General features: G+C 38.6%; 1 protein-coding gene across 6 annotated transcripts in view; it reads left to right on the top strand.

Annotated features, from left to right (window-relative positions):
- NSMCE2 (NSE2 (MMS21) homolog, SMC5-SMC6 complex SUMO ligase) overlaps positions 1-25583 on the top strand; it is a 243482-nt gene that overhangs the window by 111662 nt on the left and 106237 nt on the right. For 4 of the 6 annotated variants that reach the window (XM_059902074.1, XM_059902076.1, XM_059902078.1 and 1 more), the window contains exon 5: positions 7516-7599. The exons of the other annotated variants lie outside the window; for them this stretch is intronic. In XM_059902074.1, coding sequence (XP_059758057.1) covers positions 7516-7599 — 84 coding nt within the window. The remainder of the gene's footprint in view (positions 1-7515; positions 7600-25583) is intronic. 6 annotated transcript variants of the gene reach the window in all.

The raw sequence follows: 25583 nt of genomic DNA, 5'->3' as shown, positions 1-25583 counted from the left end.
AAGGAGAACAATACCAAGCTTATGTTCTGGTGGTTGATTGTTTTAGTGTTTTATCATTTGATTCTCAACTAAATATTTACAGAGTTTTGAAACTCTTATACTTGGTGGTCTAAATTAAAGAGTATTCTTAAAATAAATCTTTTGTGTAGTCTAAAACATGAAGGTCTTTTAGACTGTAGTTCATTCACCTATTTAGACTTCTTAGAATATTCAAAGGTATCAACCCTAAACGTGTCTTCCAAACAGAGAGATTCATCCAAAGCTCAGAATGTCTTTACAAATGGCTTACGCTTTTCAGTGACTTTCTCAAAACTATAATTCTCATTTCCTTCTGGCCATCGCTCTGTTACTGAGTTAATACCTATAAGGCCTAACCCAGAATACTTTCAATTTACTAAGACCCTCCAGTTATATGATTAAAGGCACAAATGCTGGTTGATGTTTTTGGTTTGGTTCAGTTTGGTTTGATTTTAATTACGAATACGTCAGCCAACAAAATCTTTTATCATTGATATTCAAACCATGTTTCTCTCTGGGGAAGTAGGGATGAGAAACAGCTGTAGTTCCTCTACATTTCATGAAATCCAATTAACTTGCTTCCTTTTGTCTATTTTCTGGTCAGTGTCAATATCAGTATCCTTGATGAATATTTATTGACTGCCCGAGGAATAGTAGCACTCCTGTAAGCTGAGCACATGCTGATGTGGAAAAGCACCTTTTCTCTTTTATTGCTTATTGGATAAAAGGCACAAAGGACTTGCCAGACTAGGTCAAGTTCACAAAATGAGTCTTTGGTGCATTTGGGCAAAATAGATTCTCAGAACAAGTACCTGAAAATGGAAACCTTCCTATTGGAGGAAATGACAAAGCAAAATCAAATTGATGGGTCTCCCTGATCTTGACCCTGTCTCTGTTAGACAGCAGGGGGCAGCTGCATGAGATATTAGTGCTTTTGCTGCCTCTTCTCTTCCCTGAGCTCTGTACACAGCAGCTACACAACTGCCTGGACGGACAGCAAATTTTTGAGACTGAGGTGCAAGATTAAGGCCTTGAACAAAATCACAGTATAGATTTGTGGTTGATAAAAATTACAGTACTGATTTTACATCTCACACATATTATCCTGGTCTCTTGTTTTTAAGTCTTTCTTCCAGAGAATTTTTGAGAAAACAAATATTTAGGACTGTTAGTCACAGAGTAAACCTTACAGTCTCAGGATGTTTATAGTTGTTTTACAGGTAGTAGCAGGCTGATCCAGTAGACAGCAGGTGCTGTGCCACATAATGAAGAGTTAGTAAATATGAATGAATGATTGCTGACATCCCTTCAAGAAAACAACTTGTTTCTGTAGCTTTTCAGTGAGTTCACAGTCTGTTGCTGCTTTGTATTTGGCCAGCGTGCAACAGCACAATTATTGTAAGAGCAAAGTGATTAAAGCCTCTTAAGACCTTTGTTCTGGTTCTGCCATTTTAATATTGTTAAGTACTCAGAGACTAACCTCTTTCAGGCCCTTTTCTTTCCCTAGAACAGTTTTGTTTCTTTTTGTGTTGCCACAGAACTCTGATCATACTCATCCTGACACTTTTGCACACTGTAGGACACACCCACTAATGAATAATGAAATGTTCTAAGCAGCAACCCAATTGTAAAAGGTCGTGACCAGGATTTTATTTAAAAAGAAAAGATACTGAATAGGGTAGATTAAAAAATACCACAGTGTGAATCATGTATAGGAAGAGTAGTGTTTCATAAAACTTCTGTTTCGCTTAAACATGTTTGTGTATCCTGGGTTTGTAATGTAAAATGTATTTCTTACTGTAGGTCATAGTTAAAATCCTGTTTTGAAAAACACTTCATTGTAGCGTGAATCACATCGTCATTTAATTGTTTTATAAATCTGTCCGCTTGAAAAAAGGAATCGCATTTTCTTTGTCTTTTAGTTCCTAATACCTAGGACAGATCTGCCTGACACAGGTGTTTAGTAAATGTTTGTGGAATGAATGAAAGAAAGACACGAAATTCACTTAACTTCTCTGAGCCTTGTATTTTTCATAAATTAGAATGTTACCCGCCAGATCTCAGAGTGTTAGTGTGAAGAGCAGCTGAGATAATGGATGTGAGAGTGCTTTATGTAAGTATGATGTGCAGAACAAGGATTATTATCTGGCATAAATTTTGTTATTGTTGGGCAGATAAGCCTCAGGAACTCTTGAAATCTTAAATCAGTGTTCTAAAGATGACATATTTATTGCAGTACTATATTAATAGTACTGTATTATCCCTTTTTAGGTAAAAAGTTAGGAGACAATCTTCAAAAATTAAGTATGTGCCTTTTCTTTTTTTTTTTTAAACTTTTTATTATGGAACTGTTCAACATACAAAGTAGACACAGAAGATGGGCTTCTGTGCACTCAGCTCTACCTTCAACCACGCGGTAGCAGCTTGAGCCAATTTCGTTTCATCTGCATCCTCTCCTATCTCCCCCTTGCCACGTTACTGTGAAGCAAAGATGCATTTCTTTTCTTCTCTCCCATTCCTCTCTCTTCCCCCACCCTCCTCCCTCTTTTGTTTACCTTTTCAAGTATGTAGAAATATTCTTAACATTCTTTTAAAATAGAATCATTAGTACCAAGCAGTGCAGGTTGGGAGTTTAGACTAAAGTACTGTGGTACCGTGTGTGAATGAGCTATTCTCTGACAGGAACTAGCAGGTAAACAAGATATTTTATTTCTCAAGATTTTCATACGATGGTGACCAACTCCATTGCAAAACAATGATCACATTCCAGAGTTGTAAGTAGTTCTGGAGGCTTAGTTACACAATCACCAACTCTGTCATCTTCCTCAGAAATGTGACCTTACAGCAAAGTAAAGAGTCTGAAGTATGACAGGTCACTTTAAGTTTTTTGAAGTTTTGTTTTCTATCATGTAATAATCCTCAAGCTTTTGACCTCTAGCTAGGCAACAAAAAGTATCCAGCTGAAACTTTTGGAATACTGTTAAAACTATAATAAACTCTGCTTTAAGACTTACAGCCCAGGGTTATAACATGCCACTCAGCAGTTAAAATCCACTTGGAAGAAAAGAATTTTTAAAGCATCACTTATATTAGTTTATATTGATCTTTTCTTGATTTTCATAATTTTGTGATTTGGGACTTAATATGATAAAAATACAAATCCACATAATTTTAAACCCTAAAGATATTTAATTCTGTCAAATTTTATTTGCCTAGAATTTTTCTTCCTTAAAGTCAAATGTAGAGTTTGTTTTGATTTTGAACAAGGTATTGCTAAGTTTTGCCCACTGCAACCATTGAATAGTCAGAAACTTTGCATGTCTCAATTGTTTTGAGGTTTTTATGTGTTCTTGAAAAAAATTTTCCAAAATAAAATGAATATAAATGCACTTTTATTTTAAAGTATTTCAAGCCGTATTTGTACTAATACAAGGAGGTTGCCTTACACCCAAGTGGGGAGGGTTGTGGGTTGAGAGTGACAGAGAGATGGAGGAGGTGAAACTCACATGGTAAGAGTGTCACAACTCCAAAAATGTTGTAGATGGCAGATCTAGGTCAGTTTCTATCAGGGACATCACCATTCTGCCAGTCTTCCCTGATGGAAACCAAGAAGTCGTCTTTATCTTTTCCTCTTTCATTCTCTACATCCAATAAATAGATCGTTATTGATTACTTATTTAGAAAAATCTCCTGGCTCTATCTTTTCCATTCCCACGACCAGGGCATCAGTTCTGATCTTTATCAATGTACATCTGGACAATAATAGCATTTGAGAAGAAATGAACTGATCCATTTTGACCATGCCATTGTATGTACATTTAATTCTTAAAACAGTCCTGTGAGGTAGGACAGTTATCTGCATTTTTCAGATTGTGTAAACTGGGTAAGCTCTTTCAAGTATATGATACTGCTAAGCAATCTCCTTGCTCTGAGTCTTTCTCCCCCTGTAATGCATTCTGTGCAAGAATACCAAGATGGTCTCCCTAAAATGGGACTCTTAATTTAATAACTTACTTAGTAAAACCAATAGTTACTGATCTAGCACTTTACAAATTACCAGGGATGTTTCACGTTTGATTTCATTCTACACAAACTACTCCATGAGGTTAAGAGTATCTCATATTACTACTTCATAAAGTAACCTGTAATGACTTCTGTTTCCCATCAAGCCAATTTTAAACTCTTAATATTAATGACGTTCCACATTTTATGCCCTGGCTCTACATCCATTTAATCCTACCTCTCAATGTAAACTGGAGTTAGCTTTAGCCAGGTGAATGCACTTCCTTACGGTCCTCTCTGGGTGCCATTGTAATTTCTCCCCTGATGTCTGCTCACAGCACAACTCTTGTTCACCAAGCCCACTTTCCCCCCACTCCTGCCCTCTAACTTAAACTCTACCAGTCCTGCAGGACCTATTTCAAGTCCTACCTTTTCAAAGAAGCCTTCCCCAATAATGTCTGTCTTCCTGGCTGTTTTTAGTTCTTGATACCCTTTGTCGGATATGTTTGCCCTTGAATAGAATTTAAAAATTTTCCCCTAACTATAAAAGTAATATATGCTTCACGTAAAAATATTATATAGGATATTTGAAAGTGAAAAGATCACTCCTGGCTTCCCAATTCCAGTCTATAGAAGTAACCACTGTAATGTGTCTTTACGGTCGTATTTCTGTGTATAAGCAAGAATATGCACAGGCACATATACACACACACACACACACACACACCTATTTACACACATGGAGATAGCTATAGATTTAGATACATTTTATGCACCTACACCATCCTACAGCTTTTTTTTCCCCACTTAACAATATATCTTGGAAATCTCTTCATGTCAGTGAATATAAGTGATTTCATTTAAACATACCTCTTTATTGCCTCAAATTGTTTCATGTCAAATTGTTTTATACATATACATCTCATCTTCCCTCGCAAAAAGAAAATGGAAACTCCTCAAGGGCAGGAGTAATTACACATCCATTCTCTTTTCCATTCCTTTACTCTTTGGTCTTTGTGCATTTATTGCATATTTCACTATTCATGCTGTGGGAAATCCAAGATGTTTACTTCTCATAACCCCTAAGGAGTTAGGATCTAGTAGATAAGAATCTACATTTATACATAGAACCTGTAACACAGGAAGAAATTGAGAAGTGACACCAATTTTTGTTACTGGAAATATGGCTAAGTTATTTGAACAATTATCTTGCTGAAAATTATTGAAACTGTTGAATATGTATAAGAAAACATCCTCAGAGCAGCAAAGGCCTGAAAATCTAAGGAACCATAAGGAAAAGCAAGAGTTCAGCGAGAGTTCTTTAGAGAACTAAAGCTGCTTTTACCCTGAGGACATTTGCTGATCCAGGCAAATTTGGACTTTGCCTGCCTCGTGGGTAGTAAAACTACACAGAAAGCTTGTAAATGGCTAACATAAAATTTAGCGTAATGATTTTGGGGGCAGTGCAGAGTTTCTGGGGTACTCAGAATTCTCTGTTTATTGAGCTGGTGGGAGCTCTGTGGGGTAATTTATTTTTCAAACTTAGCGTATTTGTTTTGTGTACTTTTCTGTATACATGTTATAATTTATAACAAAAAATTAAACATAAAAGAACAAGTTATAAAACAATAATATGATCTCACACGTGTGTATATTACATAAATGCATATGTGCATGTGTGTGTATATTATATAAATAGAATGTGTAATATATAAATTTCACGCATTGATAAAATATAGAAATTTATGTTTATGTGTAAAAATATGTGTTTTGGGGGGATGCAAAAGTTTGTGTGTGTGTACGCTTTTCAAATACAGAGAAAAAGATGTGAAAGAGTATTCTCCAACTACTGAAGACAACCTTGAGAGGTAGAATAGGGGTGGAGAAGAAGCGAGAAAGGAACTTATTACACTTTGTGCTTCAAACCACTGTTGTTACATTTTTAAAATAATCATTATTTAGTATTTTTTAGAAATAGATTTTTAAAAAAATATGGCTTCTGTCTCTGCCCTTATATATAAAAGTATGCTTTCCACCAGGCTCCATACCACTTGACAAAGTACCTTTTTTTTTTTTTTTTTTTAATGTCTTGTTCCTTTGCTAGACTGTAAGCTCTTAAAGGGAACAAGACAATTTTTATCTTTGTATTTCTTATATCTAGTTACTCCTGGTATATAGGAGAGGATCTATAAACGCTAGTGAAAAATGAATGAAAAGTGTACCTTAAGAAGAACTTAGGACTGTAGGTGTCTAGTAGATATGTTTCCTTAGAGGCTCTTGTTATACTTTTGAATATTATTTTGCATCTGGCACAGCAGTGGGCGTAAAGTTGGCACAGTGAATACAGGTCGATTTGAATTTAACTGACACTTTGTGGAACCTGTAGGCAAATGTGGAGTCCGCCATGTGGTGCCCCTCTTGATCCCAGAAAGCTGGAAAATGAAAATACTCTCTGAAAATTAAACTAAGAAATGAACAGCTAATAGATTAAAGCCAAGAGAGGCAATGTGATCTTACGAGACATAAAGACTCCTTGGGCAGAAAGATTTGACTGCAACCTAATTGAGGGTATTGACATCTTTAAAACACACAAACATATAAAATGTCCATCAGAAGAGCATTTTCTCTGTCTCCAAAGCAGAGAAAAAGAAAAGCTATTAATGTAATTGTCATGATACCTAACAAAGCACTGTCTGACCAGTAGCACCTGCCAGGTTGAGGCAAGCATCCAACCTGCCTGGCAGGTGGATAACCCTGTGGTACAGAGCTGCAGAGCCTCATGCCATTTTGCACTGGAATCCTGCATAATTAACTCCACTTGCTCTGCTTCCATGCGCACCGAGCTTCCCTCTGGTAATTTGCCTTCCCAAGGAGATAATTCACTATCAGGCTGGTACAGACTGATGCAGATTCAGTACGCCTGATTCTTCTGTTGTTCACTGTAAATAATAAAGTCGCCTTCTTTTTTTAATACATCAGTGTCTTGTGAGTTTTGTTAGCATGAGTCTGCATTCCTGGGTCCAGTCAATGAGAATCGGGTATCAGAGTCTGCAAGGCCCATCAAGGTAAATACTACCTTGTGGGCATCTGATGGAGCGGACTGCTGGATTTCCCAGGTGATGCCCATCCGTGTCGTCTTGCTTTATGTTCCCTTTCCATTCCACACTTCACCAGAAAAAGTCTTCCCGGAAGTAACATGTTAAGAACATCTTAATAATGTACACATTTCAGCTAGAGTGTACCAAATAATACTATGTCAATGACAGTAGACCCTTATCCTCTGAGTGAGTATTATTTGTTTGGTTTTGTAAATTTCACACCTGTATGGACGAATGGAATGTATATTGTAGATGTCACATGGTGAGGACCCCCAACACTCATTTCCAGTTCTGGCTTCACAGCCTCTTCTGGCTTCACTTCTGGCTCTCATCTCATTGTCAACATTGATCCTGGCGTCATACTCAAGTCACTTCCTAACCTGGGTCTCTCTTGCAGCAGTGAAACCTAAAGAAGATGGAGGACACAATGATTTCGACCAGATTAAGGATAAGGATGCAAGTAGAGCAGGCAATGAACGAGGTTATAGAATTTTTTTCTTCCATTCTCATCTTTCCCTCTTTCCTCAAAATAGTCCCAGTAGCATTTGAAAGGGTTTCAGAATCCCACACACTGCTATGGAAAAAATAAAGCACAACTTCTCAGTGCCATGTTCCGCTTACCTATGAGTATAATGGAATGTAAACCAGATTTCAATAAATCATTAACAGCAGTGTCTTGCCAAAAAGGATATCAGAGTAGATAACAGGGCAAAACTCAACTACCACTCTTAAGTGAATCCTGGAATTTTTTTTTAATTGATTCTTGCATCAAATAAGTACACGGTTAGGTGGGACTTTGATAAATGGTAATTTTTCCCCTTTCTTTCCTATTCCTCCCCTTTCACCCCAATTTCCAGCCAGAATAATTGATCACTAAATTTCACCATAAATTTATCAGGAATGTACCCAGAGCAATCCCCAGTTATCAATTTGATTCAAAATAATATATCTTTTATTAGTAGATTAGGACCTCACAAAGATTTCAGATAGCACAGGTAAATATAGAATCTTTAAAAGACTTATTTTGTACAAACTTGGTTCTTTGAACCTATTGTTTTGACAATCACAGTTTTGTCCATTTTATACAATGGAGTTCTGCAGCAAAATAAGACACTATTGGATTATTGTGTTAAATTCATGAGGCTCCTGTATCTGTATATTACTTAGAGCTGTTCTTGTAGACTGATGTTAAATAGTATGGGGATGAATTGCTTTATAGGTTTGTGGGCCATTCCTGATTATTTAGATGCTGATTAACCAGTCAATGAACTCTTCAGGCCTTTTGACCAAATTCACCGTCCTCTGGCTTTCATTTTCTTTGGGTGCAAGATGATGCTAACGAGGAAAGGGTCCATTTTTCATACCCATGTGAGCAAAGTTTGTTTCACAGCCAGAGACAGCTTGAATGAAAGATCAGATTTACACTGTGGACCCTACGGTATCGGAAGTTAGGCTGGGTAACATCGGAACACCCAAAATCAAGCCTATCATCACCTCTGAAGTACTTGGCCTACTTTAGTAGATTAGTAACAACATCTTATGATATGAAAGTTTGCATTTTCTAAAGCAAAATAGGCAGTATAGTATGTTATATGCTGATATGTGGAAATCAGCAAAGTGCATAATATCTTGTCAAGATTCTTGCAAATTTTGAAGTGCATAAACTTTATCCTAAATAAAGACAAAGGAATAGAGTGAGTCAGAGAAAGATGGTCACCTGAATAGTAATGAGCGTTTGACCTACTCCTCTCCCTGCCCCTCTTTTCTCATAAGCCCAGGCCGCTGCCTTCCTTTTTTCTTTCTTTCCTTCTGTTGAAGGTCAGTGTCTAGACAGGAATCCACTGGACAGAACTGCAAAGACAACTAGAGTGGTGGGACAGAACTATCCTGAAGTTAGGCAGCATTATGGCAAACTGAAGATGCAATTTTCAAAACTCTACAGATATCTTCAGACTTTGACATCCTTTGTGATGAAGCCCTGACCTTTCACACGCTGGCTGCGTAAGGACCCTGTATAAAATGGCAGAGTAGACAGAATTTCTTTTTCATTCTCTGTTCTACCTTTCTAAATTCTTTTTCTGGCATCCTCTGGTTTTCTTCAGTCCTCCTGCAGCTGTCTAACTTCTCTGATTCTTGTCCCTTTTCAGTAAAAGGTTCACCATAAGCCTTGATATCATTAAGTCAGTCTCTGTGTATATTTGTCTGTGTTGTGTGTATGTATCTACATTTTGTTTTTGTTCATTTGTAATATACTTTAGAATATTCCTTTCTAACCAAATAAACTCCAATGGTAATATTTCTTAAGTTTCTAGGATTATTGACTCTTTAGGCAGTCTGAAAGTTACCCTCAAAAATGTATATACACGTAGAATGTTGGGTACAATTTCATGGTGTTCATGCCCTCTTCGTACCTATTTATGGATCCCAACTGGGTTCAGAATCCCTGTCCCATGATGAAATTCCAAAGTTATCTACTTGCATGGTCACTGGTGATATTTGAAAATATATTCATTCACCAGATACTCATCGAATGCCTACTCTGTGCCAGGAACTCTGCAGGGCATTGAGGTACAGTGAACAGGACATTGGCGCACCCATCAAAATTTACAGTGTAGTTGAGGAGACAGACAAGTAAACAGACAACTACAATACAGAATAGGTGCAGCAGCAGGGAAAGTACAGGATACTTCAGAGAGCACGTAAGATGAATGTTTAATTCAGTTTTGGGGCATCAAGAAATTCTCAATACAATGATACCTGAGTTGTTCTTCTAAGTAGAAGGAATGCTATGTACAAAGTCAAGAGAATTATAGACTTATATGCCTGTTGAGAACTTTGCGTTTGATTTTAAAGGGCCTTAAGTTGAGGGATGGTAAGTACTGCTATAACTGAAAAAGATAACTGACTGTAGCATGGAGAATGAGTTGGGGGAAGCAGGACTGGAGGCTAGGAGACTTCAGTAGTAACCAGTAGACAATAATAGTGACCTTAACAGTGCCGGTGAAAAGAAGAGGATGAGTTGAAAGGATATGAATTAGAAACCACAGAATTTAGTGATTGAATTCATTCCTTCAACAAATATTTGTTGTGCTGCTGTGTGTTGGACACTCTGTGAGGTATGGTGGTGAGCTGTAGAGACACCATCTCTGTCTTCAAGTCTAGTAGTCATGACCTCCAGGCTTCTAGATTGGACAGCTCAGTGGATGTTGATGCTGTCCTCCAGAGATGGAATAGGCGTGTCTCCGACTGAAGGTCCCTAGACAGGAGAAGTTGCTTCTTCAGCTATAAGTGCACCTGCTGAGATCCCAGGATGTCCCTGCAGTTGTGAATTGCTGTGTCTAATGAGAGATGTAACTGACGGTAGAATGTTTCCATATGAACAGCGTTCGGGGAGAGGCTTGAGAACCACTGATAGAGATGACAGTTGGAGTCAGGAAGTGGATGAGATTACCCAGGAAGAGTGTATTGAATGAGAGGAGAGGAAGGGTGAGGATTGGACCTGGCAAAACAATGGAGAAAGAAGAGGAACCCAGTGAGAAAGCCAGGGGTATGTGAAGTGTGTTCCAAGATGGAGCCAGTGGAACAGATGGGAGGAGGAGGAGCAGTATGGCAGCAGCAGTCAGCAGCAGGGTAGGCTTCTGGTTCAAGATGATGACCTGAGCTTACAAATTACATTTCACACGTTCACCACCGCCTTAGCTAGAGGGAATCATGAATCTTCACATCACAGGTAGCCAGCAAAAAATAATGAAATTTTATGCTACGTGAATTATATCTCAAGAAAGCTGTTATTAAGTGAAGAGAATAATAATGATGAAGAATTCAATCTTTAAATATATTCTAACAAAATTGTTGTATTTAAAAAAAGAATAAACTATAAGCATCACATGTGTGCGGGCGGGGTAGAGTGGAGTGAGGGAGAAGATGTTATCCACAGAAGAAGGAGAATACATTTGTATCCAGTTACCTGGTAGCACTATATGCAAAAAGCAACAGAGCATCACCTTAGACATCCAGGGGAAAGGGTTGTTACTCAAATTTTACAGCCAGCTGAGGCATCTTTTCTTGAAAGGGCATCAGAAAGGTCATCTTTGACATTGAATGATTTGCGGAATATCCCACTCATGTACTTGCCCTGGAAAAAAGAAAATTATGCGAAGACATGCAAGCACCAAATAAGTAATTAGCAAGAATAAAGAACCTGATAAGGGGAAGAAATGATAGCAGGGTGTTTTTTTTTTTTAAAAGTGGTAGGGAATTAATTGTGAATAAGAGTTGTTAATATAGTAGTAAGCCATAGTACTAATGATAAAGGAGTCCTCAGAAAAGAATAATGTAACAGACTAATAATAATGGGGATCTGCTATTATAAAGTGTTTCAACAATTTGGCAAGCAGAAGGAAGATGGAAGAGTGCAAGGAGATTTCAGAAACTTACTTTCTTATTGGCATCTATTAAGAAGTACAGGATATGGTGGTGCAGTGGTTAAGACTCCGTGCTCCCAATACAGGGGGCCCGGGTTCGATCCCTGGTCCAGGAACTAGATCCCACACGCATGCCTCAACTAAGAGTTCACATACCACAACTAAGGAGCCGGCGAGCTGCAACTAAGACCCAACACAACCAAATAAATAAATAAATATTTTTTAAAAAGGAAGAAATACAGGATAAAGAAAGTAAAGTCAAGCAGTACTTGAGTAGAAAGAGGATGAATAACTTCCGAATCAATTGGCTAAAAATGAGGGGGAAAGCAGAAGTTTTGGAAGCATAAAAAACAATATAGTTTTAAATTAAAACTGAACTTACTACCACACAGTGACTACGCTGTTCTGTTAAAAGACAAGGATTCGCTTTTTAAAAAAAATCCAACCATAATATGATCCTGAGGCACACCTTTAAAAGGAAAAATGAGAGGTCTATAACCATAGATGCAGAGGGAATTTTTAAAAAATAGATTTGAAAGGAGTAATATGTTTAACCTTATGACAATTAAATCTGCAAAATGAATGACTGAAAATAGATTTAAAACAAAAAATAACCAAAATTGACTCAAAATGGCCAAAATTGTGAATGACGTTTACAAAAAGAAGATTAAAAGAAAGATTCTTTGCTCCCCAAATGTGCAAATCCTAGACATATTTATCGTTAAATTCTGTCAGATCTTAAAGGAACGGATATTTTCTGTGCTAGTTAATCTATTTTAAAGCATGGGAAAATGCGGAACATTTCCCAGTTTATTTTAGGAAACTAGGATGACTTATGACCGAATTCCATGTTTTGTCTTTTTCTTAAAAGTTAAGAACACTTTCACATAAAACTAGATATATGAAATCTTAAGTCAAATATTAGCAAATAAAATCTGGCAGCATATTGAAAGAACTGTACATATGATAAAGTTGGATTTGTTTCAGTAATGTAGCATTTATCATTAGAGAATCAATTAATTAGTAATCATGTTGAGGTCAAAAGAGGAACGCCTCTTCCAGCCATTTATTTCTATGAGCCAAGCATTACTCTGGTGATCCAGCAGTGAACCGAAGTAACCAAGCCCCTTTCTCTGTGAAACATAAGTTCCGCTGAGGGAACAATAAGAAATAAACAGACAAATATTGTAATAAGCACATGTAAAATTTTGGTGTGCGATAGATTTTCAAATCAGTGGGGGAAAGTTGGCTTATTCAAGAAAAACATTTGGGGCTTCCCTGGTGGCGCAGTGGTTGAGAATCTGCCTGCTAATGCAGGGGACACGGGTTCGAGCCCTGGTCTGGGAAGATCCCACATGCCGCGGAGCAGCTAGGCCCGTGAGCCACAACTACTGAGCCTGCGCATCTGGAGCCTGTGCTCCGCAACAAGAGAGGCCGCGATAGTGAGAGGCCCGCGCACCGCGATGAAGAGTGGCCCCCGCTTGCCGCAGCTAGAGAAAGCCCTCGCACAGAAACGAAGACCCAACACAGCCAAATAAATAAATAATTAAAGGTGCTAATAATTTAAAAAAAAAAAAAAAAAAAAAGAAAAACATTTGGAACCATTGATAATGTTTTAATGACACTACTTTAAATCCAAAGTTTATATTTTACATTAAAATACATTCCAGATGAATTGAAGGTTTTAATGTTAAAAATTGAAGCCAAACTATCAGAAGAAGTAATCAATGAATATTTATATTGCCTCATGTTCTGTTAGACCTTTTCAATCATGTCAGAAGGAAAAGTGCTTGGAAAGATTAATGAACAGAAGGATAATGTCGCTCTGTTTCTGAGACGACAAGGACAAAAGCAACTGCTTCAAACTTGCAAACATTCAGCAAAGCATAACATTTGGAAGATGTATTTGAAAGTTTTATATACAAAAAACTGAAAGTTCAAGGGGTAAAACCCAACATTATTACTTAATACATTAAGTTTTTGCAGCCAAAGTCCAGCTGTACTAATAAGACTCACGAACATTTTTCAAGTGCTTCTTGCAAGCTAGATGTTGTTCTGATGCTTTACGTGTATTATCTTATGTAGTGCTCACAACAATCATCTGAAATAGGTACAGGTAGTATTTTACATATTTTACAGGTATGGATGCAGAGACACAGGAAGGTCTTAGTAGCTTGCCCTAGAGCACCCAGCTAATAATTGGCAGAATCAGCTTTGCAACCCAGTCTAGGGCCAGCGTCTACTTTCCTAACCATTATGTTGTACCAAACACGTGTCTTAATTTTCTGATTTATTAACATTATCAAAAAAAACAGATTCAGGGAGGAGATGAATTTAACTTAATCTGTGTGAAGAATAAATTTGGATGATAGCTTTTCAACTCACAGCTGAAAATCCACTGGGAGCTTGTGAGGAATACTTTTCTCACATATATGCAGTCTGTGCTGGAAGGTCTTTGTGGCAAGTGTTTAGAACTGAAGTTTTATTCAGTTGCCAAAATAACTTCCAGAAAAATCACTTTGAAGAATTTTTGCGTAAAATATTTCCCTGTTTACTCCAAAACAAATTAGTGGACTTTGAATGTCACTCATTTCATCCACATATATTTGCAAGGCTGGTTTTTCTCCATCCGTGACTATGAAAGCAAAGTGGTTTGATCAGCATGGCCCACGTAGAATTCTCTTTCCCACACCACTTAGGTTAGAAGGCAAACATTTTCATCAAGCTGGAATACTCAGTGCTTATGTTGATCAGAGCTTTTAAGCAAAAATTTTTTTCCCTCAACATCAAACACCCAACCCAACTAAAAAATGGGCAGGACTGAGTAGACATTTTTCCAAAGAAGACATACAGATGGACAAGAGGCACATGAAAAGATGCTCATCACTAATCATCAGAGAAATACAAATCAAAACCACAATGAGACATCCCCTCACACCCGTCAGAATGGCTGTTATCAAAAAGACAACAAATGCTGGAGAGGATGTGGAGAAAAGAGAAGCCTGTGCACTGTTGGTGGGGTTGTAAACTGGTGCAACCACTATGGAGAACAGTATGGAGGTTCTTCATAAAATTAAAATCAAACTACCGTATGATCCAGCAATTCCACTTCTGGATATTTTTCTGAAGAAAACAAAAACACTAGTTCGAAAAGATATATGCACCCCTATGTTTATTGCAGCATTCTTTACAATTGCCAAAATATGGAAGCAACCTAAGTGTCCATTAGTAGATGAATGGATAAAATACATACACACACACGTATAATGGAATGTTAATCAGCCATAAAAAGAATGAAATCTTGCCATTTGCAACAGCATGAATGGACCAAGTGAAATAAGTCAGACAGAGAAAGACAAATGCTGTATGATTTCACTTACATGTAGAATCTAAAAAAACAAATGAACAAACATAACTAAACAGAAACAGACTCAGATACAGAGAACAAACAGGTGGTTGCTAGAGGGTTGGGGTGTGGGGGGATGAATTAAATAGGTGAGGGAGATTTAGAGGTACAGAATTCCAGTTACAAAATAAATGAGTCACAGGGATGAAATGTACAGCATAAGGAATACAGTCAATAATATTGTAATAACTTTGTATTGTGACAGATGGTAACGACTTATTGTGGTGATCCTTTTGTAATGTATAGAAATAGTGAATCACTATGTTGTACACCTGGAACTAACATAGTATTGTAGGTCAATTCTACTTCAATTTAAAAAAATATTTCCCCCAAATCTGCCATTGTTTTAATATTTTAAGTTTGGGATTAAAAAACATATATTTTAAACATTAAAGGCAGGATTGAGATTTTTAAGTTTAGTTAAAGGTGGCATGGACTTTTGAAAAGCATTGAGAAACTATTTTATATGTATGCTTATTGCTATGGAAATGTGAAGATGCTCACAATGGATTTTTCAAAAACAGCAAGCCTTCTACATCCTCTCAGATTTTTCTAGCCCTCTAACTAATCTGAAAAGGACTGAGATGCTGTTGGAATCTCATGATACTATTGAATTTCTATTTATCCTTCTCTTTTTAAAAATAAGTGTAGTGTATCTCTATTGATAGATTGCTGTTGAAATGTTTATAGCATAAGTCTATTATTTCCTTATTGTGGATGAACATTTATTAATTAAAAATAACTCTCTTTTACTTTTTTCACTTTTATTCTCATGAATTGAGGTTTATCTGAAATTATTATAGCTATAATTTCTTCTGGTTATCACTTATTTGTCATGTCACTTCCAAACATTTATTAGTTTTTATCTTTTAAATCAGTCTGAATCTTGATCTTTAAATAGTGAGGTTTACGTTGACAGTTGACAACAATGTTATTTATAACATCAATATTAGCCTACATATACTAAATGTTTATGTATATTATAATAAAAGTATATACAATATGATCCCCATTTTTATAAAATAAACTTAAATCTCTGATATGCCATATGGAAAAGAATCTAACTCCACAGCTATTAAAAGTGGTTATCTTCGATGTTGAAACTACAAGTGGTTTTAATTTTTATTTATATATATGTTCAAAGTTTTTGTGGTAAAAAGGTTTTGTTTCCTAATTTTAAAAAGTTTAATAAGGGAGTAAGACAGTAAACTATAGGGCAAAGACAAATGTCAACAGCTATCTTATATTCCAGCCATACCCATTAGAAAGTATAATGGAAGGGAGGGACAAAATTAACAAGCAGAGAATCCAATTCTCAATAATAATATAAAATGCCCAGAAATGAGCTTAAGAAATATGTAGATCTTTTCAAAAAGCAAACTTAAATTTTTCTGAGGTACTTGGAACAATGGGAAATTATATCACAGGCCTCAATAGGAAGACAGTGTTTTTTATTTTTTATTTATTTTATTTAAAATATTTATTTATTTATTTATTTTTGGATGCGTTGGGTCTTCATTGCTGTGCATGGGCTTTCTCTAGTTGCGACGGGCGGGGGCTGCTCTTCGTTGTGGTGCGCGGGCTTCTCATTGCGGTGTCTTCACTTGCTGCGGAGCACGGGCCCTAGGCGCGCAGGCTTCAGTAGTTGTGGCACGCGGGCTCTAGAGCACAGGCTCAGTAGTTGTGGCGCATGGGCTTAGTTGCTCCGCGGCATGTGGGATCTTCCTGGACCAGGGCTCGAACCCGTGTCCCCTGCGTTGGCAGGCGGATTCCCAACCACTGCGCCACCAGGGAAGCCCCAAGACAGTGTTTTTTAAATGGAAGAGACTTGAATATGTTTAAATTCTAATGCAAAAAAGAAGAAACTTAAATTTTTCACACAAGGGAAGGAATGATATTTCTTCAAGTAGGATCAGTAGCATTTGGTGCCTGAGTAGACAAGGACCTTGAATAAAAGCTAGGAGGTAGTGATATTTCCAAATTTCTAACTTAGGTTCCTAGGCAGAAGAGGATCTCATTAACTAATAACAGCTGAATAGCAACCATTTATTGAGGGCTTATTATGTATTAGACAATGTGATAGTTGTTTTCATAAGTTAGCTGATTTAATCTTTACCACCATCTGAAAGTTATTAACCCCACTCTTTAGATAAAGAAGCAGACTTTTTTTTTTTTTTTTTTTTTTTTTAGGAAGCAGACTTTTTGAGCAATGATAGATCAATCGCCTGAGGTCTGACAGAAGGCTAAGTGTCAGAGCTGAGATCTGAACTTGGACCTATAGTCTAAAGTCTTTTCTTCCTACAGTATACTCCACTATGCCTTAACCACCAGACAGAACCCAGAAGGAGAAGCAGGCTTTGGGTTAGGACCATGAGTTTGGTTTTTTAACATATTGAGCTTAAGAGATTAACACAATATCATTTTGGAGGGAAACCATTGGAAATATGGTCTGGAGTCTGGGGAAAGACTCAGCTACAGATGTCCTTACCAGGAGGTGGTTGAACCCTTGCAGATAGCTGAGATTGCCCAGGGGGAGGGAGTAGTCAGCAAAAGAGAGGATGGAACTAATTCTGGGAACACCAACCTTTAAGAAGCAAGTAGAGAGAAGCTAATGTATGAAACTGGAAAGGGATAGAAGAAAGAGGAACAAGCGGGTAAAATAAACACACTGTACTTCATCAGTTTTAAGACAAGTGTTTTTGTATTTTAATATCTCTGAGATTGGCATACGTCTTATTATCATCTTATAATTGATGGATTTTTATTTTTTTTATTTTTTGCTTACTGTATAAAATAATGGGACATTTTATAACTGAAGGAATACAGTTGACTCTTGAACAGCACAGGTTTGAGCTCAATGGGTCCACTTACACTTGGATTTTCACCTGGACAGGGGGTCGGTGCCCCCAACCCCGACATTGTTCAAGGGTCAACTGTATTTTAATGTGGTAGTTAACTTAACAATCAATTAAAAATCAATTGTGTTTATCCATTTCTAAATTATTTTAGAATGAAAGCATATGTTTCACCTGTATTGCTTATATAAGCAGTGCATAAATTAGATTAAATGGATAGTTACACGTGGAGTGAGCAGTTCAGAAGTTCAGGACTCAAGCCCTGGAGCAGAGCAGGGCTGTTCAGATCATCCTCACCTATCCCTTGGGCAAATCTCTTTACTGCCTTAAGCCTTGCTTTTCTTACCTGTAAAGCAAGGATTCACAAATGATACCTGTTTCTAAAGATTGTTGTGAGGAGTAAATGAAAAATACACATAAAGTGCTTAACACTGTGCCTGGCAAATGAGTAAGCTGTCAGTCAACTGTAGCTATCATTACTGTATTCTGTATTGCTATTTCAGATTGCAAAGAAATAACTGTCCTTCTGTTCCCACCCCAGGGTACTGCCACGTCTCTTTATGTAAAGCTAGGTTCCATCTGAAATAGGCAAATATGTTGGAAGCTTATGTAAGCTCCATGTTGCCTTGTCTTGAAGAATGTTCAACTGTTACCTGCTAGAGAATTTAAATTAGCAGGTGTACACAGATTCTGAACCATTTTGTGCCCAACCCAAAGCCTTGCTTATAGTTGGTACATAAAATACTGTGATAATGATTAACCCCGAGGGGCAGCCTTTCTTTTTGCTCTAAACAAAAAAGATGCAGCCTTTGTGGATGGGTGTTTGGGAATTCCTGCAATATGTCTCAGATGAATTGCAAGAGTTTTATGTTTTTCTTTTTTTTTTTTTTTTTTTCCAGTTTATGTCTGATCTGTTCCTGGGGATCTTGTTGTTTCTCAGATGTTGTATTGGGCAAGATGTAGTCACTGCATAAACATTGGGTAGGGAGTGCAGATAATGTTATAAATATACCTCTTAGTTTGTGTAGTAAACCAGCATCCCATGTGACTTATCTTTATTATTTATTTATTGCTAAATTAGCATTGCGCCCTTCCTCCACATTGCTTAAAATGCAGTCATATGGGCAGTCTGATTTACAAGGTAATTGCATTTAGGAAGTTACATTTCCTAAATGTTCTGCTAGGCAGGAAAAGAACTCCGAGGGAAAAAAAAATTCATTCCTTTGGGGAAAACTGATACTACTTTCTTGGTAAAATGCTTCTATGTATTCAGTGAATTGAGAATTCCCACCATTTTTTTTTTTTTTTTGGTAGTTTTAGTCATTATAACTTGTATAAGATTATCTAGTGTTTTGGAAGCTCCTCAGCCTAGAAGAAATTAAATCTTTTCAGGTCTAACTGTGTGTTTCTGAAAGCTATAATTAGTTATCTCTCTGTATTCAACAAATTAATTCTTTTTTTAATTTGCTCAAAATTCAACTTTTAGAATTAGGCTTGTAATTTGAACCTTATTAATGTCAAATTATTTCATTTCCTTTGACTTTAATAATTACATTTAATAATTCAAACTCGAATACCTCAGTTCACATTTGTGTTTGAATCAGTCATGTTTAAAGATGCCTAATAACTAGGGTTTATGCATTCTTGCATATTCTGTTTAATGTCTAGATGCATGTCAGTGCATAGTATTTGAGTCATCGGTGTGCCACAAAACATTTTACCAAGACACATAGTGCATCATCAAATGATTGAATTACACTGATAGCTGTAAATGGGACCCAATTTGCAAAAGTAAATAGTGTCCTCCTTTAAAAGAAAGAAAACTAACAATGCTCATCACCCGGATTCCGAGGTTTAATGAACTCTGACTTGCTAAAAGAAAGAAAGTGAGCAAATAAATAGCATGTACTTCCCACAAATAATAAATTATGAAGCATTGCTATTTTTTATATAACTGACCCACACAGAATCTTTGCCATATTCTTTTGTCTATGCGCCTCAGGTTTTTTGTTTGTTTTGGTTTGATTTGGTTGGGTAAAATGAAAGACTATAATTTGACTAGCTTATAAATCCCTCCAACTTCTAAAATGCTGTAGGACTAATTTCCTTTGAGCCTTATTCCTCTTGCTAATTGATGTTGTTGAGTGGTCTGGAATCAGCCTCCTTGGTGCAAGTTATTGTGAAGTTCTGTGAAGGTAGTTTGGTCCAGGAATGAATATATTCATTCAACAGACACATGGCATGACCGTGAGTCCTAAAAGAGCTCATGGTCCAATAGAAGAGTATGGTGGTTTTAAAACATGGCCCCCCAAATTCTTTGACACTCCTCCTGTCAAAAGTTAGAGCTCTGCCTACCCCCTACCCCCACCCCACCCCCCTTGAATCTGGGCCCTGTGACTGCCTGAAGATAGATTATAGCAGAAGTCTATTCTGTTTCTACTCAGAAACTATATCAGTTTCTGGGCCCAGGCCTTAAGACACTAGCAGCTTCCACTTCCTGTCTCTTGGAACACTCACTCTTGGAACCCAGCTACCATGCTGTGAAGAAGCCTAAATGGCCCTGTGGAAAGACCCAGGTGGAGAGGAACTAACAGGCAGCACCTGCTTGTCAGTTCTATGAATGAACCATCTTGGGAGTAGATCCTCCGGCTTCGGGAGGGCTGCCCTGGCTGACATTGCGTGGAGCAAAGACAAGCCATTCTCACCAAGCCCTGCCCAAATTGAAGATTTGTGAGCAAAATACGTGACTAATGTGTTAAGCCACCAAGTTTTTTTTGTCAGAACAAGGAGGTAGACGTGCAAGCAATTTTGAAGCAAAGTAGAGTTACAGTGATGGCAACGTGCACTGGGTATCACAGGAACACTGAGGAGAGACACCTAATCCTTCTATCAAGGAAGACTTCCTCAGGGAGATGACAAGTCAACTGAGTCTTGAGTGAGGAAGGGTTAGCCAGGTCAGGGGAGAAAGGGTGGGGTGTTCTGGGCAGAAGGGAAAACAGTGCGACGAGAAGTAGAGGCACAAAGCAGTGTGGTGTGCATGAGGAGTTATGAGCACTGAGTGTTGCTGGAGCATAAAGCTGGGGATGGGAAGTACACATGAAGTAGCCAGGAAGGTTGGCAAAGTTTGAATCATGGCAGGCTGCCAATGAAGGCATACTGTAACCAGACAATTTGGTGTTTCTGTTATTGTTCTAGGTAATACCAGAGCAATCTGATCAGAATTTGTGTTTTAGACAGATCCTTCTACGACCATGGAGAAAATAGATTAGAGGGTTTTGAAACTGGGAGCAGGAAGATCAGTTAGGTGGTCATTGCAGAAGTGTAGACAAGGACAGTGAGGGCCTGAATTAACACTATAGTGGTGGGGATGGGGAAGAGAAAATAGATTCAAGAAATATTTAGGGGGTTTGGGCTTCCCTGGTGGCGCAGTGGTTGAGAATCTGCCTGCCAGTGCAGGGGACACGGGTTCGAGCCCTGGTCTGGGAAGATCCCACGTGCCGCGGAGCAGCTGGGCCCATGAGCCACAATTACTGAGCCTGCGCGTCTGGAGCCTGTGCTCCGCAACAAGAGAGGCCACGATAGTGAGAGGCCCGCGCACCGCGATGAAGAGTGGCCCCCGCTTGCCACAACGAGAGAAAGCCCTCGCGCAGAAACGAAGACCCAACACAGCCATAAATTAATTAATTAATTAATTAAATTTTTTAAAAAAAAGAAATATTTAGGGGGTTAAAAAAAAAAGAAGTATTTAGGAGACAGAAAGGATAATACTTAGTAACCATGGAGAGAAAGAGCAAAGGAGGACTTAGATTTCTAAATTAGGTGACCAGCTAGATGCCAGTGCCACAGAAGGGAGCAAAGGAGAGCATAAGGAAGACTATACAAGTCAAAAATTAAGAGATTTAAACTATAAAGATTTGGCAGTCACTGTCACAAAGATGGTAGTTGAAATTATTAAATGGATGAGCTCCTAGGGATGAAGCCCTAGGAGTACACTGAGGTTTAAAAGATGGTCAAAGGAAAAGGAGCTCACAACAGATTTGAGGGGAAAAAATAATCCAAGAAGTTCCAGGAGAACCAAGAAAGAGTTGTCTCAGAAACCAGATGAGTAGAGTTTCAAGGAGGGAATTATCTTGTGTGTCAAATGTCATCAGCCAGTCCAGTAAGATGAGGATAGATGAGAAGTCATTGATGACTTTAACCAGGCAGGGCAAAGCCATGTATCAATGATTAAGTGAATGGGAAGTAAAAAAAAGTCACAGATGGTACAGCCAAGGGATGAAGCGTAATTGGAGAACACAAGGACATGAGAGCGTTTGGTGGTGGTGCTGCTGCGACTGGTGGTTTTACGGGGATAGAAAATAGGTAAATTTCCAAGGGGCTCATGCCAGTAAAGGGGAGGAAGTTGAAGAGAGAAGAAGAAGAAAGCGTGAGGGGGGCTTCCCTGGTGGTGCAGTGGTTGGGAGTCTGCTTGCCGGTGCAGGGGCCACGGGTTCGAGCCCTGGTCTGGGAAGATCCCACGTGCCACGGAGCGGCTAGGCCCGTGCGCCACAATTACTGAGCCTGCGCGTCTGGAGCCTGTGCTCCGCAGCAAGAGAGGCCGCGACAGTGAGAGGCCCGCGCACCGCGATGAGGAGTGGCCCCCGCTCGCCGCAACTGGAGAGAGCCCTCGCACAGAAACGAAGACCCAGCACAGCCAAAATGAATAAATTAATTAATTAAAAAAATTAAAAAAAAATCCACTGATTTGGGTGGGACCTTACTTACATCTGCAAAATCTCTTTAAAAAAAAAAAATAATAAGAAAGCGTGAGGGATGAATCGGGAGATTGGGATGACATATACACACTACTACACATAAAATAGGTAACTATAAGGACCTGCTGTATAGCACAGGGAACTCTTCTCAATACTCTGTAATGACCTATATGGGAAAAGAATCTAAAAAAGAGTGGATATATGTATATGTATAACTGATTCACTTTGCTGTACAGCAGAAACTAACACAACATTGTAAATCAACTATACTCCAATAAAAATATTAAAAAAAAAAGAAGAAGAAGAAGGCGTGATTCATGCAGTAACATCCAGTTGGAGATAAAGGGGCATAGGGTCAAGGACAGTCCTTTGAGACTGGAGGAATACCATAAGCGTAGATGTACATGGTGTTATATGAGTTGGACAGGGCTGCCACAAGCTTTGCGGTGGGGTGCCAAGGACCTTGGTTGGGTGTCCCCAGAGAATTGTAGAACAGCAGCGTTTTAGTCCTTGCTGGTCTACTCCTGTTACAGCAGCTCCCACAAATTTAACGGTAATAATTATCATGAAAATAGTAGCTTCTGTTAATATGGGCTTTGTAGTTTCTAAATTGGTGCTCTCAACAGCTGTGAAAGAAAGATGGATCATGTCATTCCAGTTTATAGACTAGAAAGTGGGAATCTCAGGGGTTAAGGTCATGCTGCTAGTTAGTGGCTGAGATGATAATAGAAATCAGATTCTCTGACTCCTAACCTTTTTCACCTATGCCACACTGCTGTTTTGAAGCTAAAACGAAATTGAGTTCATCGAATCCAACCTTCCCTTTTACAGATGAAACAACTGAGGCAGCAGCCTGGTAAAGTGAAAAGAATGTGGATATTGCAGGTCAGGTTTTCTGGGATGCCAACTCTGAGGTGGAGATTAGCATGGAGGAGTTTGTCAGGGAGTGCTCTGGGGATCAGCACCCCTGGAAGGGAAACGAAGGAAGCAGGACTGGGCAGAGGGAACAGGCAGGCTGTGATGATACAGCCTCAGCAGAAGCTTCCGCCGACCTGCAGGGAGTTCTGAAGATGGATAACCCTTCAGAGCTGTCCTGAGTGGGGGAAATGGGGCCAGGCCTTTATACCTTATTGACTGGCCATTGGATGCTGGTCACCCCAGAAGGGGGGCATAATCTTGGGCAAGGTGACTCTCTTCAGCTAAAGTGGTCCCCAAAGGAGACTGAGAGCAGAGAGCTTTCTGCCAGCGTTACTCCTGGCTGCCTCATTCCTAAGGAGCAACTTTGGAGTCAGCCACCCATGAGTTTGAATCCTGTCTCTGCTGCTTCCTAGCAGCTCTGTTAGCTAGTTAATGTTAGGCAGATTCTGGGTAAGCTTCTTTAACCCTCAGGATCCTCTCCTGTAAAATAGAAAAAAATAATGTGAGAACTCACTACGCCTTGATTTCCTTATTTGTGAAACAGGAAGATAATTGAACCATCCTTTGGGGGAGAGTTGTTAATAGGATCCAATGAGATCGTAAAGTTACCAGAGTACCTGTCACTTTTAGAAAATTAGTTTTTATTATCACACCGTAGTTCGGTAGCAGATACATAATACTTGCCATGAAAGTTGCTCCATAAATATTTTATTTAAAAATGTTCCAGAAAGACTCAGTGACTTCCTAGAGGCCAAAGTCAGAGCTGGAATGCATCATACTACACTACTCTCGAGTTTAGGCTTCAAATCTGGGAATATGGGAGGAGATAACTCTGTGGTGAGTCAGAGTGTGACTGTGGAAGGAAGTGGGCCCTTGAATGTGACTTTACCTGGGAGAGTCATTGCTTCGGCTAAGTCACTGGTGGTAGCCCAGTGTGCAGATGTGTTTTTCAGAATGGAACCAAGAGGGTAAAATTAAAGATGAAGTCATCTGAGTAGCAGCACCTCACCAAAACAGCAGTGTGGCAAAAAGATGATTACAGTGTGGTTACTGTGATTCATTGGGGCTAAATATAATAATATCTAATAGTATATATATATGCCATATATATGTATACATATAATATATATATATAGTATATATATATGCCATATATGTGTGTGTGTGTGTGTATATATATATATTGTGTGTGTGTGTGTATATATATATATATATATATATATATATATATATATATATGCCATTTTTGTGCATCCCCAGCAGATCTGGATTCCAGTCCTGTGGGCTCCCTCACTTACTGGCTTCTGGACCAGGGATAATTCACTCTCCCTCTCTGGGCTTGAGTTTCCTGTATGAAATGAGGATTTGGATCTAGGAGAGCCCCGTCCTATTCTCTCATGGTTTAGTTCTTTACTTCCAAGTATACCGCACCGCACAGATACGTTAAGTCAAGTCAAAGCACGGCTGCTATTAGCCCGTAGATGAATGCTCTTACCCCACAGGTGCAGGGGAGCACAGGGTGCTGAGGACGCCTGCAGACAAAAGCGCTGGCAGAGAAATCCTAGTATTTACATTTTAGTGAAGAAGGGGAGAAAAATCTCTGTTTTGTGGGCCAACCCAAGTACTCCACAGTCATCGCAGAATTATGTTCTTACCTGCAATTTTTTGTGGAATTATCCCACTTAGTTGTTGGACGTTTGTTGACAGTCACCGTTGTGCTGGGTACTGTGCAGAGCAAGCGTGTGTAAGCTGCACCCCAGCTTTGTTGATCTGGGGAGAGCACGCCAGGGTGGCCCAGTTCGCAAGGTTGGAAATGCTGCACTTCTGGTTTTCTATCAGAAAACCGTGTTAGGTGTTCAAATGTAGTCTAGGTCCAACATCATAAAGCCTTCATTGTTTCTGCAAGCGTCTGTTTTTCCCTTTTTCAGTTTGGCTGCTGTGCTCTGCTGTTAACTATTTTCATGTAACTGGGTTTATGACGAGTAGCTTTTGAAATATTGGCAACTAAACTCTCATTGGAGATTCCTCACACTGAAGGCCTTTGAATGTAACTCTTTTGTTATTATCTCGAATTCTGGAAATTTAATCTGTATACTTACACTTTTGAA

Source organism: Balaenoptera ricei, chromosome 17, assembly GCF_028023285.1.
Source record: "Balaenoptera ricei isolate mBalRic1 chromosome 17, mBalRic1.hap2, whole genome shotgun sequence".
NCBI classification, from domain to species: domain Eukaryota; kingdom Metazoa; phylum Chordata; class Mammalia; order Artiodactyla; family Balaenopteridae; genus Balaenoptera; species Balaenoptera ricei.
The sequence above is the reverse complement of the archived record's forward strand: the minus strand, read 5'-3'. Positions and strand labels throughout refer to the sequence as shown.